We start from the raw sequence: 15,725 nt of genomic DNA, 5'->3' as shown, positions 1-15,725 counted from the left end.
TAGGATTGGTGCAGATGCCCAGGCAAATGGGTGACCGTATCCTGGGCTTTTATTAGTAAAGGTGGCATACATTGTATTTGGAAAAGCTGAAAACCTTCAGTTCTTTTTAATCTCTATAGTTTTAGATATGCATTTCTGATAATAGCTTCCTTCTGATATTTAGCGTGCGTTAACAATGCAGCTTTCCAAATTCTCAGTCTGATGCTTACATGCTAAAGTGGGGATGCTTTCAAAATGCAGGCTCTCTCTCTTCTTCTTTTTTTGAGGGCCCTATTTACTGCAGGAACTGCCCTTAGTTGAGGCTACCTACAGATAAGATAGGCAGGGCCAGGTGGGGGACCAGAGTAAGATAGTCACCAGCATATGGCGATTAGAGAGGAATGCATGTGTGTAGGATGAGCATCTGTCCCCTTAAAAACAGCTGCCTGGACAAGCCTGTGGAATAGCTAGAGGTGTTTCATGTTCTGTAAATGATACAGAATGGCAGTATTGAAAATAAATAAATAAAGCCCTTAATCATTCCTATCAAAGCCTGTAGATTTTAAAGGCCTCTACAGTGGTACCTCAGTTTACGAACTTAATCCGTTCCGGAAGTCCGTTCTTAAACTGAAACCATTCTTAAACCAAGGCGCGCTTTCCCTCCCTAATGAGGCCTCCCGCCGCTGGTGCCCTTCCACCATTCAGATTCAATTGCTAGACCAAGGTAAAGTTCTCAAACCGGGACACTAGTTCTGGTTTTGCGGAGTTCATAAACCGAATAGTTCATAAACAGGGCTGTTCTTAAACCGAGGTACCACTGTAGAGGCCTTTAAAATCTACAGGCTTTGTCAAAAGTTCAGCAAAGGGGTCAGAAGTTTCATTCTAGCAGGAACTGCTCCATTGTAGGGCAAGGAGCGGACTGTAAACTGCCCTGTGATTCTCAGATGAATGGTGGTATATACATCATCATCATCATCATCATCATCATCATCATCATAATATCATACCCCTCAACTGCCCTGATAAATCTGAGCCATTGCATATTTCCCACAAGAGCACAGTGGCCATTTTGGCTGCCTCGATTTTGTATCACGATCTTGAACCCCAAAGTACTTTTTCCGGGGCTACAATTTCGTGCAGGTTGTGAGACTCATGCGAGCCTGGAAGATGGCATCCCTGGTTTTCATCGAGACGTGTTGGAAGGTATGTGATATGTAAAACGTAAATTGAATTTTGGAAACTTAAATACTAAAACCTCAGAGTTGGAGATATGGGGGAGAATGAAACTCTCCCTGTTAGGGAGAATTTCAGCCATTATAATGAACTTACTCCTTAGGTTACTGTTTTTATTCCAATCAATTCCAATTGTAAATAATTCAAGATGCTTCAAAGAATGGAAAAAAAAGATATCTCTAAGTTTATCAGGCAGGGAGAAAAGCCAAGAATTAAATACAAAATTATGATAGGTGCAAAAGAAAAAGGAGGCTTTGCCCTGCCGTATCTGCAATTGTTTTATGAAGCAGCTTGTTTGTTTTGGTTAAAAGAATGGATCATCCCCACTAATCCCCTTGGCTCACTACCCACTATTCCACCACGCAGCACAAAATCTCCAGATAAAAACCTGGCAAGCCAAAGGCCTATATCGCCTAGCAGAATTCTACAAAAACAACAAACCCATATCAACACAAGAAATACAAAACAAACTAGGGGACAACCAAATACCCTTGCGACCACACCATCAGCTACATGCCTTCTTAAATAATCCAGTAGTAAAATCAACAGCCACTAGGCCCTTGACCACCTCTCAAAACCTTCTCCTAACAACAACGGGACATAGCAAGGGGATGGTATCCACAATATACAAAACACTGCTCCAAAGCCCCACAAATCCCCTTGAGGCAATCAAAAAACAATGGGAGGATAACATAGGCTATGAAATTAACCCCACCCAATGGACTAGAACATGGTCTAAACCTCCCTTTAAATCCATATCAGCAAAAAGAAAATAACTCACTCTGAAACTCACCTACAGATGGTATCTAACACCACAGAAACTGGTGCTGATATGTCCAGAAACCTTACCAAAATGCTGGAGAGGCTGCACCTCCACAGGCACATACCTCCAGATATGATGGGAATGCCCCAAAACCCAACTCTTCTGGACAACAGTCAAACAAGAAATAAGCAACCGTCATGCAAGAAATAAGCAAAATAACTAAACAGGTACTAGAAGTCACCCCAGAACTGGCCCTACTGAACATCTTCCAAGATAACAATGCCCCCCCCCCCCCCACACTATAAAGAGCTCATAATCCAAGGCTTGATTTAAAATTTGGCTGGCATGCATGTCTTTGATTCTTAGGAACAATCTGTATAGAGTCTGGGAGAAATATAAAAATCCGCTGGAAAGAAGCGGCAAGCCAAAGGCCTATATCGCTTAGCAGAATTCTACAAAAACAACAAACCCATATCAACACAAGAAATACAAAACAAACTAGGGGACAACCAAATATCCTGGCGACCACACCATCAGCTACATTTTATGGCTATCTTCTATTGAAGCAATTACAATTAAGAGAGTTAATACAGATAGACAATGGGCAGCTTACAGGGAACTGCTGGAGTTTACAGGAGGAGACGAAAACTGAAATCAATGGAAAACTTAAGGAGCCAAGTTACGGATTGGCTACAATATCAGCAGATACATAATATGTTTAAATTAGATAAAACTAATGGGGTTTTTTGGACCAAAGCTCACAATTCGACAAAGAACTTTTACAAAATAGGAATAAACTTCTGTCTAAAATGTATTATTTTTAATTAGAAAGGGAAACAAAATATGAGCTTGTTAAAGTTTCAATGACACACTGGGCAATAGATATAGGATTTCAACCTCTGGGGAAAACTTTGGAAAAGTTATTTTACTTCCATTTTGAGTAATTCCCACTTCTCCAAGAGCCCCCTCCACCCCACCTCACATTGTTCAGGACAGCCCCCATCCCTCCAGTGAGGCTTTTCAGGAGGCTGCATAAGGAAGGAATGGAACAGGAAAAATTCCTTCTGGAAACTTTCCTAAGTTAACTTCCCTTAGGAACTAAGTCCTTGTATCTGACAGAGGGCAAAGTGTCTTCCTGCCATTTCCAAAAACATATTCAAGAGTGGGCATAATATTATGGTGGAATTTTATTGGGGACCATGAAGAGATAATAATGATATAAAAGGTAAAGGGTAAAGGGACCCCTGACCATTAGGTCCAGTTGCGGGCGACTCTGGGGTTGTGGCGCTCATCTCGCTTTATTGGCCGAGGGAGCCGGCATACAGCTTCTGGGTCATGTGGCCAGCATGACTAAGCCGCTTCTGGCGAACTAGAGCAGCGCACAGAAACGGCGTTTACCTTTCCGCCAGAGCGGTACCTATTTATCTACTTGCATTTTGACATGCTTTCGAACTGCTAGGTTGGCAAAAGCTGGGAACGAGCAACGGGAACTCACCCCGTCGCGGGGATTCGAACCACCGACCTTCTGATCGGCAAGCCCTAGGTTCTGTGGTTTAACCCACAGCGCTACCCTTTTAAATTCAGCTATCAAATGAAACACAACTTATAGCACAATCCTATGAATGTCTACTGGGAAGTATGGCCTACCCTGTTCAATGGGGCTTACTGCCAAGGATTGTGGCCTTAACTGGGTTTTGGCGGAAGATAAACTGCAGCGGCACAGAAACAGTGCTGTGTGTGATGAACGCAGGGGAGAATGGGAAACGATGCCTTCTTACATTCCTAGATGCAACAAGAGGAAGTGAGGATAGGCCCTGAGTCAGGAGGCACAACCCCAGTTCCACCACCCTTCCATGTACCGGTATGTTCCTTTCTACCCAGAATGGAAGCCTGGGCAGGACAATACGGTTGAAGTAATAGGCATAGAGGAGAAGGTGAAGCTGGGGCGGGAGAGGGGAAGAAAGCAAACAGACATATATTTTACAAGAAAGGAAGAAAAATGCATTTAGAAACAGAACTGTACTTAGAATGTGGCAGATTGTCAGCACTGCCCTTAAGACAAGCTGATTCAGGGGTTAGGAAGTTTTAGAGAAATGGGGCACACCCAAATCAGCTCACCTGAAGTACTGTAAGGGTAAGGGTGAGGACTGTTTGTCATACTTAAGTTTAGCCCAGTATTTAAAGGAGTCTCTGTGCTAGGAAACATAGGAAATGAGATCTCCGTATATCTCAGTAATTTAAGCCAGAAGTGTCAAATTGCTAGAAATGTTAGAGTTTCTTATCAGGCCTTTTTGCGGTTTTCAAAATATTATTTGTCCCTTATTCAGTGTCTTCTAAAGATCACACTGGCATCAACTTAAAACACCAGGGGGTGGCTTTATTTTAATAAGCCTGACAGAGATGTCATAGCTTGCCACTTAAACACATGATTTTGTGAAATAAATTAATTTTGTTTCAGTTTTAATAGAGGAAACGTATTTCATTAATTGACTGGGGCGGGGGGGGGGGAGATCCACAAAAAAATAATAATAAATCTTAACAGTGTTTTGGAGCCTCCTGATTAAAAATCCCAGCTTTCTTTCTACACAATGCATTGCATACTTCAACTAGTCAAAAATCACTTATGTCTTAAGTCCCTTATTATTTTAAACTAATATTATTACTCACGTTGCCTTTGTTAATTTAAACCCACTGTTGGCATGCTTAGATACTTCATCCACTTGAAGGTTAAACTAAATCATTTACTGCAAACATTTTTTAGCTTCACTGCAGAGCAGGAATTTAAAGCATGCATTTGTGTTAATTTGTGAATAAGTAAGAAGTCCAGACTTGATAGAAGAAGAACTTACACGTCCTCCCTGTGTGCAAGACTTCAAAAAAGACACTGCAACAATTAAAAAACTAGAATCTGGATGTTCTTGCTCAGCCACAAACAACAGAGAACCCTGAACTCTTTTTTAAGCTTTACATGCGAAAGACATAGTACTGTATATGAAGCCAAAATTCTATTTTTTCATTTTCAGAATAATGAGGGGAACCTACTTATGCTATTATAGTGTGTTATCATATTTGCTAATGTTACACATTTTTGGACCTGCAGCAGACTAGTATTTTGTTTAAAGGTTCTTTAACTTCATAATTTCCTCAAACACAAAGAAACATATTAGGAATGAGCAGCAGTAATTTGCTGACATGTCCTACCTGGAAAGATAGAAGGTCTTTTCTTAGGGCGTCTTGGATGGATCGGTTCTAAGTTCCTAATATTTCTTTGATGCCTTCCTTTATTGTTATTTCCTAGGAGGAGTTCTGTTGGTAGACTACTCCGTCTTGCCTTATAATCATTTCGGTATGAATTCAGTTTACACTCAGTCCTAGAGTGCAGGTTATTGTCATCAATTGCCATTATAGTACAGATGTTTCTGAAGCTGCCCCAAGTGTAAAAGCAAAATAGTGCAAACAGATAAGAGAGCTGAGCTTCAAATGGGTCAGATCTGTTTTACTAATAGAAAACAGTCACCAACCATTTTTGATGTTCTCATGCTTAGCCCAGCACTTGTTTGGTAAGTTTAGCGAGTGGATAGGCGTGGGCAAAAACAGGTGTAGAATTACTACAAAGTCCCTCCTTTCAAAAGTCAAACAGCCCAGGGGAGGAGGTATAGCAAAATCATTAAAGCTAACAAAGGCTTATAGACAACTGGAAAGTTTTACTAAAGGTGAAGTCATCAAGTCCTCTGCACAGAGTGAAAACATGGTTTAAACGGACTACTACTGTAATTCCTGTTTCAGACAGTGTTTCTCACTTCACTTCACTAATAGTCCACAGACAGAGCAAAGAAAATGTTACATTCTGAAATTAAATAACATTTCAATAATCTGTAGAAGAAAACTATGTGAGTAAATACACAGACACTATAAGTTTTGTTTATAATGTGTTGTTGCTTATTTCGAGATGAGGCTTGTGCAAAAAATATTGACACTTTTAACTGTTACAACATAAATGAGCAAGTGCCTTTGTAGATGCAGAAATAAGAGAACTGTAACAGAAAGCAACTATGCGACACTGAGACAGGAGTGCATTTTAACAATCTTGTTAGGCTGCCATCCTATACAGTATATACTTACTTGGGAAAAAGCCCCCAGAACTCATTGAGATTACACTGTTAGTTGCTTAAAAATATCTAGGGGCTGCAAAGATACAAGGTTATGCTATTTAAATCCTAACTATGAACAGTATTAGGGACGCAGGTGGCGCTGTGGGTTAAAGCCTCAGCACCTAGGACTTGCTGATCGAAAGGTCGGCGGTTCGAATCCCTGCGGCGGGGTGCGCTCCTGTCGTTCGGTCTCAGCGCCTGCCAACCTAGCAGTTCGAAAGCACCTTCGGGTGCAAGTAGATAAATAGGGACTGCTTATTAGCGGGAAGGTAAACGGTGTTCCGTGTGCTGCGCTGGCTTGCCAGAGCAGCGATGTCACGCTGGCCACGTGACCCGGAAGTGTCTGCGGACAGCACTGGCTCCCGGCCTATAGAGTGAGATGAGCGCACAACCCTAGAGTCTGTCAAGACTGGCCCGTATGGGCAGGGGTACCTTTACCTTTACCTTATGAACAGTATTGCATCCCCTTTATGTATCAGACTTTCGTGCCCAACTTCTGGTGTCACGTTGGTTTTATTTTCACATCCACATTAACACACTTTATTCAGATGTAAAAATTAAGGTTGGAATGATCTTACAATTTATCTCCTAAGCAAAATTAAACCACGTAAGCCTTATTAATATGAAGAACAGTTACCGTAGATGTTGTAGACTGTAGCTTAAATTAAATACATGCATAGAAAAATATACTACATTTTAAAATGCAAGGTATTTATTGAAAGCATAAGCTTCTCATTTCTGTTACTGGATCAGTCTCCAACATCAGGTTCTTCATCTGCAAAGGCATTGTGGCGAACAGAATCAAGATCTTATATTTGCATATAAAAGCTTGCCTGCAATGCTACAGTGCTTTAAGCCCAATTTCAAGTAAATTTAATATTCATTTTATATGCATGTACTGCAGTAGGCAGGGAATTCATGTAGCCCCTACATTACAGAACTTAAAGTAACACAGTTAACAGGCTGCATTGTTCAAAAGCTCAATAAAATGTACGGGTTGTGTTTCCCCATTTTGTTAGTCATTTCTTCATCTGCCTTCCTGCATAGTCAACAAACTCTCAAGATGCCCTTAGGCAAGATCTTGTGTCAGTTAACCGAAGCACAGATGGTAAGTTTCAACAAGCTTTATCGGCACAGCTAAAACTTGTATGACAACTACTGCAGAGCTCTGTAACCCTGCCTATGCCTGGGCAATTTTCCTTTCTTCCCACTTCCTGTCCTTCCTGTCCAGCTTCTGCCTATCAAACTACACCTTCCAGCAGGCACTGCTTCAAAGCCAGGGGTCGCCTACCTTTTTTGGACTAGTACAGTGGTACCTCAGGTTACATATGCTTCAGGTTACAGACTCCGCTAACCCAGAAATAGTACTTCAGGTTAAGAACTTTGCTTCAGGATGAGAACAGAAATCGTGCTCCGGCAGCGCGGCAGCAGCGGGAGGCCCCATTAGCTAAAGTGGTGCTCCAGGTTAAGAAGTTTCAGGTTAAGAACAGACCTCCGGAACGAATTAAGTACTTAACCCGAGGTACCACTGTATATAGATTTCAGTCAGTTGTCGGCCAGTATAGACTCTACCCAACCAAAAAACTACTAATTACACTTAAACACACACACAATGAAATTCCACTTGTCTTTAGGACACAAAGGTATTCAAGACTTTGGGTTTGCTTTTAAATCTGGCATTTCTCATTTGGGCTTCATTGGAGCTGTTTGTAAGTGAAAACTGGTATTTCAACCTATGCTTTGAGATATGTTTCCACATGACTACAGATTATTTTTCATCACAAGCATTGCTACAGTATGCCCATAGAACAGAAAGTAGATTTCCAAAATAATAATTGTTTTTTATTTTATTTATTAAATTTATATCCCAGCCTTCCTCCCAAAGGAGCCCATAAACATAACTGCACCTTCAACCTCTCTAGAATTTTTTCTTCCAAAATCAAAAACTAGCACTAAAATTGATAATTTACAGTACATCCCTTTACTCCCCCCATATATTTGAACTGGGGCTGGGGGGTTTTAGAACCCCTCTACACATCCTTTATATGATGCATTAATGATGGCTGATGCTTACAGTGCTTTTGGGTCAATCTTACAATCCCGATGATTTATGCTAATGACATTTAATTTCACCCTGTATGTCTAAATCTCCGCCCAACACATACTTATAAATAATTCAGAATATCTTGAAGAGGGTCCTCTGGGATCTTATGTCCTATATACAATAGAAATACATAACAAGAGTGTGAATATGTGCAAGGACTGGTTTCTCTGTTATTATATAATTTATTTATTTATTGCATTTATATCCCAACCTTGCATTCCTCATATTGGAATTGTATCAAGCAAAATCCAAAACAAAACATTATTATAAGTATGAATGTTCTCTATACAGTACTCTGAGATCTAATATCACACAGCTTGTGTCTATCTTTTGTTTCTTTATTATTTTTCAAAAAATTAAATGAAGAGTGCAGCAGAATTTCCTGATTTTATCACATATGCAAATAGTCAGCATGTAGTTTCCCATGATTCTAACAAATGTACTGTGCTAGATTATATAAATCTTATATTGTATGGCCTGAACTAACACTGATGAAGCATCTTTTTAAAAAATAAAATCATTTCGCTTCATCACCATCAGTTTATTATCAACATTATTACTGATTCATTGCCATACTTCACTTGGCATTTCCATACTAGGGCCTCTTTCCTCATTTTTTTTTTCTGTGAAGAGATTAGACTGTCTGTCCTACTGCTAAGAAAAAAAATACCAATTAATCATTTACAGGTTGGGAAATGGAAAATCCCGTTGTTTCATTAATGGATTCTTAGATACTAATTAGTGTGCCAATAGAATACCTAATGCAATAATAATAATAATAACTAAGGGGCATGTGGTCTCATCTTAGCAGTATCTGATCACAATATAATAAAGTATTACCCTCCATAAAATCTTTAATAACATTCAGACTTGGTTTTCCGAGATTGAAATAGCACCTAGTGTCTTCATTCTATTACTTTGTTCATTATATCTGTAGGCAGTGAACAGATATAAGCTTGGATTTAGTTTTCACTTACATATTTGGACCACACATGATACTGACCGGCTAACATAATTCTACTGATGCTCTTACAACTCTGTCAAAAGAAAAAGAAAAAAGAAGTAAGCCACCAGTTCAAGTTTTGCAGATTTTTACACCACCCCACCCCCCGGCGCAATACTAACTCAAAAGTTTTACAGCAATCCTGATGAGTTGGATCCACACTCAGCATTGACTACAGTGGCTGAAATCCAATGTCACAGCCATGGACACAACAGGACTTCCCCTTTCTCTCCTGTCCCCCACAGCCCACCTGGCTGTCTGCTCTTAAAGATCCTCCATCCCTACAGAGCAGATTTTAGGATCTGTAGGATTTTGCAGGGGAAAGCAAAGGATGGTAACTCCTGTTTGTCTAAGCAGAAGTCCACTGTGTAGAACGAACACTGTAACTGAATGGCGCCTATTGAAATCAATGACACTTAATTCAGTCATGATTAACTTAAGTTCCAATGACTCAAATACACCTGCTCTAAACACAATGAAGTATTGACCCAATGCTACGTTTAAATTTCACCTTATCTTCACAATAGGTCTGTGAGTTTTGAGTTAATTATTTTCATCTAGTCTAGCACCCTGTTCTCACAGTCGCCAACTCAATGCTTGTGGGAATGTAGCTTCCCTCCTGCCCCTTCCAGCAACTGGTATTCAGAAGCATAGTGCTTCTGCCAGTGGAGGCTGAACATGGGCTTCAGGGTTAGTAGTCATGGACTGTCTTTTCCTTTATGAATTTTCCCTGTCATCCTTCAAAGCCATCCAAGTTGGTGGCCATCACTACTGCTTGTGGAAGTGAATTCCATGTGTGCTTTCTTTTGCCGGTCCTGAATCTTTCAACATTCAGTTTCATTGGATTCAAACAAGTTCCAGTATTATGAGACAGAGAAAAATCCTTTTCTCTCTTCCAGTCTCTCCAACATCATGCATGACACTTCTGTCATGCCACCTTTTACTTGCCCTTTCTTTAAGCTAAAAACCCAAAAGACTATAACCTTTCCTAATTAGGGGAGCTTCTCCATCCCCTCAATCATTTTCGCTGCCCGCTCCTGAACCTTTCCCAACTCTACAATATCTTTTTTGAGGCGAGGTGACTAAAACTGTACACAATATTCCAGATGTGGCCCCAACATACATTCTATAATGGTGGCTTTCTTTTCAATCCCTTTCTTAATGGTCCCCAAGACAGAATAATAATAATAATAATAATAATAATAATAATAATAATAATAATAATAATAATTTATTATTTATACCTCGCCCATCTGGCTGAGTTTCCCCAGCCACTCTGGGCAGCTCCTAATCGAGTGTTAAAAACAATACAGCATAAAATATTAAAAACTTCCCTAAACAGGGCTGCCTTCAGATGACTTTTAAAAATAAGATAGCTGCTTATTTCCTTGACATCTGATGGGAGGGTGTTCCACAGGGCGGGCGCCACTACCAAGAAGACCCTCTGTCTGGTTCCCTGTAACCTCACTTCTCACAATGAGGGAACCGCCAGAAGACCCTCGGTGCTGGATCTCAGTGTCCGGGCTGAACGATGGAATTCATCTCTTTAACAGCTGCTGTACACTGGATCAACTTCTTCACCAAATTAGCCAAGGTCTCATTGCTGGTCAGTTAGCACCAGTTCAGATCTGATAATAAATAATAGTAATAGTAATAATATATATTATTTATACCCCGCCCATCTGACTGGGTTTCCCCCTCTGCTCTGGGTGGCTCCCAACAGAATGTTAAAAACACAATAAAACACCAAACATTAAAAACTTCCCTAAACAGGGCTGCCTTTAATGTCTTCTAAAAGTCAGATAGTTGTTTATTTCCTTGACATCTGATGGGAGGGCATTCCACAGGGTGGGCACCACTACTGAGAAGGCCCTCTGCCTGGTTCCCCGTAACTTCACTTCCCACAGATATGAAATTAAAAAATTTAAAAATATATTTCCCCCCAGCTTACATAACTTTACTGGCCACTCACTCAGTGTGAAAGGTCTTTTTGGAGCTCTTCACAGTCCCTTTTACTTTTAACCACCCTGAACAATTTAGCATCATCAATAAACTTGCCTACCTCCGTGCTCACCCCTCTTACTCTAGATCAGGATTTCCCAAACTTGGGTCTCTAGCTGTTTTTGGACTACAGTTCCCATCACCGGTCCTGCTAGCTAGGGATGATGGGAGTTGTAGGCCAAAAACAGCTGGTGATCCAAGTTTGGAGAAACCCTGCTCTAGATTGTTTATGAGAAAGTTTAAAAAAGCACAGCTCCCAATACTGATCATTGAGAGTCTCCACTTACTAAATCCCTTCATTGGAAGAACTGTCCAATGTATCATTGCATAATGTAGTACTGTACATATGTGCTGATCTGATCAGTTGGTTGTGACAGCAACAGAAACACAATGGAAACTCTGGAGTCAGGGGTTCTTGTATATACAACAGAATAAGCGTAAACAAATTAAACACTAAACTTGCTGGAACTGCTCCTTGCTTAGTTCCTTGAAGCTGTCAGCACATGTAGCGTCCTCATTTAGCAAGCATTCCATGATTTGACAGGCAGTTTCCAAATAGGCTATGTTCCAACTGGCAGAGGAGTGCGGTTCACTTCCAGATCTACTCCCTCACTGAACAAAAGATATACCATTCTTTTTAAAGTTGTATTTTGCATTGTTTCACAAGCTGTTGTTAATAATCATATTCATTTAGGGAAACCATGGATTTAATTAAGGGGAGGGGGAGACCTTTATAACTTGTTATGTTGTTTGTCAGGCTTCACTAGTTGCTGACAGGTCTACCCAGAAACATAGCATGCAACTGTAAAAGCTAATGTAGTGTGAAGCATTTAGTGAAATGCCATATTTTAAACAATACGTGTCAGGGAACTGCCATCGGAAGGACAGGAGGTGGAAGGGCTCCCTGAGGTTGAGACAGACTTAGCAGCTGAAGAGGGAACCAGCAGGGGGAGAGGAGGGGCTCCAGGGGAAAGTGAGTCGGAGGGATGGCTCAGAGACACTTCCAGCGAAAACAGTGGGGAGGTTTCAAGACCTCCTATAGGGACACCCACTCCTCGCCGGAAACTGTCACGCCGAGAGTCCAGAAGACGTGTTTCCGTTAAGGAGCTTTTATGCTGGAAGAGATTCCGTAAGAGACCACTTTCGGATTCTGCTAGCGACTGACGGAGCCATGCTGGAGGGGCTCCGTCGTAGGCAGAGGTTTGAGGACTTGACCAAACTCTGAGGGACTTGCATTTTACGCACAAGCAGCTCATCATCCCATTACAGCAATCCGAAAGTCCTTGAAAGCAGCTTGTGCAAGGGGAGGCATCATGAGCAACCCAGCTGAAACCGGAGAAGCAGGAGGAGCTGGAGCAGGTCCAAGCCTGGAAGAAAGGTACAGGGTGTTGGAGGTCCAGCTAGCGCTGCAGACGGCGAGGCTCGAGGAGAGGAGGGCTCAGGATGCAGAAAAGGGAAAAACCACCCCGCTCGCACGAAAGGTGCCAGGATTGGTGCAGAAGTTTGGGGGGGATCCCAGGAACTATCACGCCTTTAGGACAGAGATGCAATATGCTCTCAATCTGCAGTTTGATGACTTTCGCGACGAGGAGTCGCGAGTGGCTTTTGTGATTGGCCATCTCGAATCGGGGGCGAAGGACTGGGTTAGACCCCTGATGGCAATGAATAATGAGATCCTAAAGGACACGAGGAAGTTTTTTTGCGCCATGGACCTGATGTTTTCCAGCGACATTGAGCAGGGAGTGGTGCGCAGACAGTTAATGGCTTGCAAACAGGGGAGCCAATCTGTCCGTGAGTACTGGACTGAGTTTACCATGTTGATCCATAAATTGGGGTGGGATCTATCGGCTGAGCCCATTCAAATGCTTTTCGAAGAAGGGCTTTCTTCAGCGGTGAAAGATGAACTTTCCCGGGCGCCCAGGGCGGAGTCTATGGACCAGCTGACCAAATCCGCGCTGACCATAGGAGCACGCCAGGAGGCGAGAGCGTTGGAAAAGCGGGAAGGGAAAGGGGAGCGCTGGAGGGATTTCCGCATTCCAGAGATTCCAGAGCCACCTTTCCCGCCGGCAGAGCCGATGGAAATTGGCACAGCGCGCGCGCGCGCAGTTTCAAATCCCAATGAAGGGCGGAAGAAGGAGGGGAAGAGCGCCAAGAAATGTTACCTCTGCCAACAGCCAGGTCACTTTGCCAGAGTTTGCCCACAAAGAAAGGAATGGCAAGGGATGGCGGGAGCTGTTGGGGAAAAGGAGGAGGAAGGCAAGGAGCAAGTAAAAGCCAACGCCTGGCTGCCACCGTCGGGGCACAGCAGCCAGGCCAAAGAGCAGTAAAAGTGCCCACGCCGGAACCTCCAAGACCTGCTTTAGTAATAGAGGTGTTACTAGAGCTGCCAAATGGACACCCACTGAAGATAAAGGCGCTATTGGACTCAGGCAGCTCCTGTAATTTCATGAGTAAGGAGTTTGCAGCTGAGCACCAGATACAAACTGTCCCTTTAAGTAACCCCTTGCAGGTGACCACGATCGATGGGCGGGAGCTACTGGGAGGAGAAATCAGCCAACAGACGGTTCCAATGATAATGAGAGTGGCAAGGCACACCGAACGAATAGCGTTCAATGTGGCTACTTTGGGAGGAGCGCCCATTATTTTGGGGATGAGCTGGCTGGCGCTGCACGATCCGCTAGTGGGCTGGCATCAGAGAGTGGTCTCCTTTGGGTCAGCGCATTGCCTAGAACACTGCAAAGAGGGGAGGGCTCCGGAAGGGACCAGAGCCACCCTGGCAGGGACGGAAGTAACGGACAAAGGGAAGGTGCCCCCACAATACGCTGATCTAAGCAACGTATTCAGCGAAAGGGAAGCAGACAAACTGCCGCCACATAGACCCTTTGACTGTCAAATCAATCTACTCCCTGGGGCCCAACTCCCAGTGGGCAAGCTGTATGCCATGTCAGACAGGGAGATGCAGGAGTTAAGGGAGTTCATTGACAAAAACCTGAAGCAAGGTTTCATCAGAGAGTCCAGAGCGGTGGGGGGCAGCCCAGTGTTTTTTGTGGACAAAAAAAACACAGATAAACCGAGGCTTGTAGTGGACTATCGGGCCCTAAATGCAGTATCAGAACCTCTGGCTTTCCCTATGCCCTGAATTGATGACATTTTGACCAAGGTGAGGAAGGGAAAGATTTTTACAAAACTGGACTTGCGGGGGGCGTATAACCTGATACGAATAAGGAAGGGGGATGAATGGAAAACCACCATGTTCACCCCTTTGGGGGCCTTTGAATATCTCGTTATGCCCTTCGGTCTACAAGCGGGCTCAGCGTGTTTTCAATCGTTTATGAACCACGTCCTGGGGCCTTTGCTCTACAAGAATTGTGTAGCCTTCTTAGACGACGTGTTGGTATATTCAGAGAATGAGGAGCAGCATGTGAGGGACGTCCGCGAGGTGTTGGGCAAGCTGCAAGCCAACCAGCTGTGGGTGAAACTGGAGAAGTGTCAGTTTCATACCAAGGAGGTGGAATTCCTGGGGTACCGCTTGTCAGACAAGGGATTGGCCATGGATCCAGGCAAGGTCCAAGCGGTACTGGAATGGAAAACACCGAAAACGAAGAAGGATGTGCAAAGATTCTTAGGGTTTGGAAACTTTTATCGGAAGTTCATAAAGAACTTTGCCCACCTGACGGCTCCCATCACTGACTGTCTCAGCAGCAAGAAGAAATTTGTTTGGACGGCGGAGGCGGAGCGAGCATTTGAAGCACTGAAAAGGGCGTTCGCTTCGGAAGAACAACTCCTGCATGTGGATTTACAAGAACCTATGAGAGTTGAAACAGATGCGTCAGACCGGGCGGTAGGGGCGGTGCTTCTACAACCGGGGAAGAGTAAGTCGGAGTGGAGACCGTGTGCCTTCTTCTCGCGGAAGCTGAATAAGTCCAAGAGGAACTACACGGTGTATGACCGAGAATTACTCGCCATTCACGAAGCGTTCCGGAGATGGAGGCATTTATTGATTGGTGCACAACATAAGGTGCAAGTGTGCACAGACCACAAGAATTTAGAGTATTGGAGAACAGCACGAGTGCTCAACCAACGACAAGTGAGATGGGCCGAGGAGTTCTCCAAATTCCACTTTGAAATTTGTTACGTGCCAGGCCCAGAAAACGTCAGGGCGGACGCTCTCTCACGCAAACCTGAGTATTTGGAGGGGGAGGGGGCAACCGAAGAGAGACATGTCATCCCAGAGGACCGCTGGGTGTGTGGGGCGGCACTGGTGGGGCAAAGAGAACTGGTAGAGGAAACGGAGAATGATGAATACGCCCAGGATAAGCTCAGAGGTCTCAGGGGGGAGGGAGAGAGCTCCGGAGGCTTTGAGGAAAGAAATGGAGCATTGTATTACAAAGGGGCACTGTATATACCCGAAGGAGAATTGAGGGGGAGAGTACTCAAGCAGCTGCACGACAGCCCCACAGCGGGGCATTTTGGGCAACACAAGACCATGTG

General features: G+C 43.3%; 1 protein-coding gene across 6 annotated transcripts in view; it reads right to left on the bottom strand.

Annotated features, from left to right (window-relative positions):
• Positions 1-15,725, bottom strand: part of FRY (FRY microtubule binding protein) — a 191,827-nt gene that overhangs the window by 154,587 nt on the left and 21,515 nt on the right. For 2 of the 6 annotated variants that reach the window (XM_077927126.1, XM_028726458.2), the window contains exon 1: positions 5,177-5,467. The exons of 2 other annotated variants lie outside the window; for them this stretch is intronic. In XM_077927126.1, the coding sequence (XP_077783252.1) occupies positions 5,177-5,378 (202 nt within the window). In that variant the 5' untranslated portion in view covers positions 5,379-5,467. Of the gene's footprint in view, positions 1-5,176; positions 5,470-15,725 lie in introns of those variants that run through there. 2 more of the 6 variants (XM_077927125.1, XM_077927124.1) reach the window with 2 other exon arrangements.

This window comes from Podarcis muralis, chromosome 4, assembly GCF_964188315.1.
Source record: "Podarcis muralis chromosome 4, rPodMur119.hap1.1, whole genome shotgun sequence".
Classification (NCBI taxonomy): domain Eukaryota; kingdom Metazoa; phylum Chordata; class Lepidosauria; order Squamata; family Lacertidae; genus Podarcis; species Podarcis muralis.
Note: the sequence above shows the minus strand (reverse complement) of the source record. Positions and strands in the feature narration are given on the sequence as shown.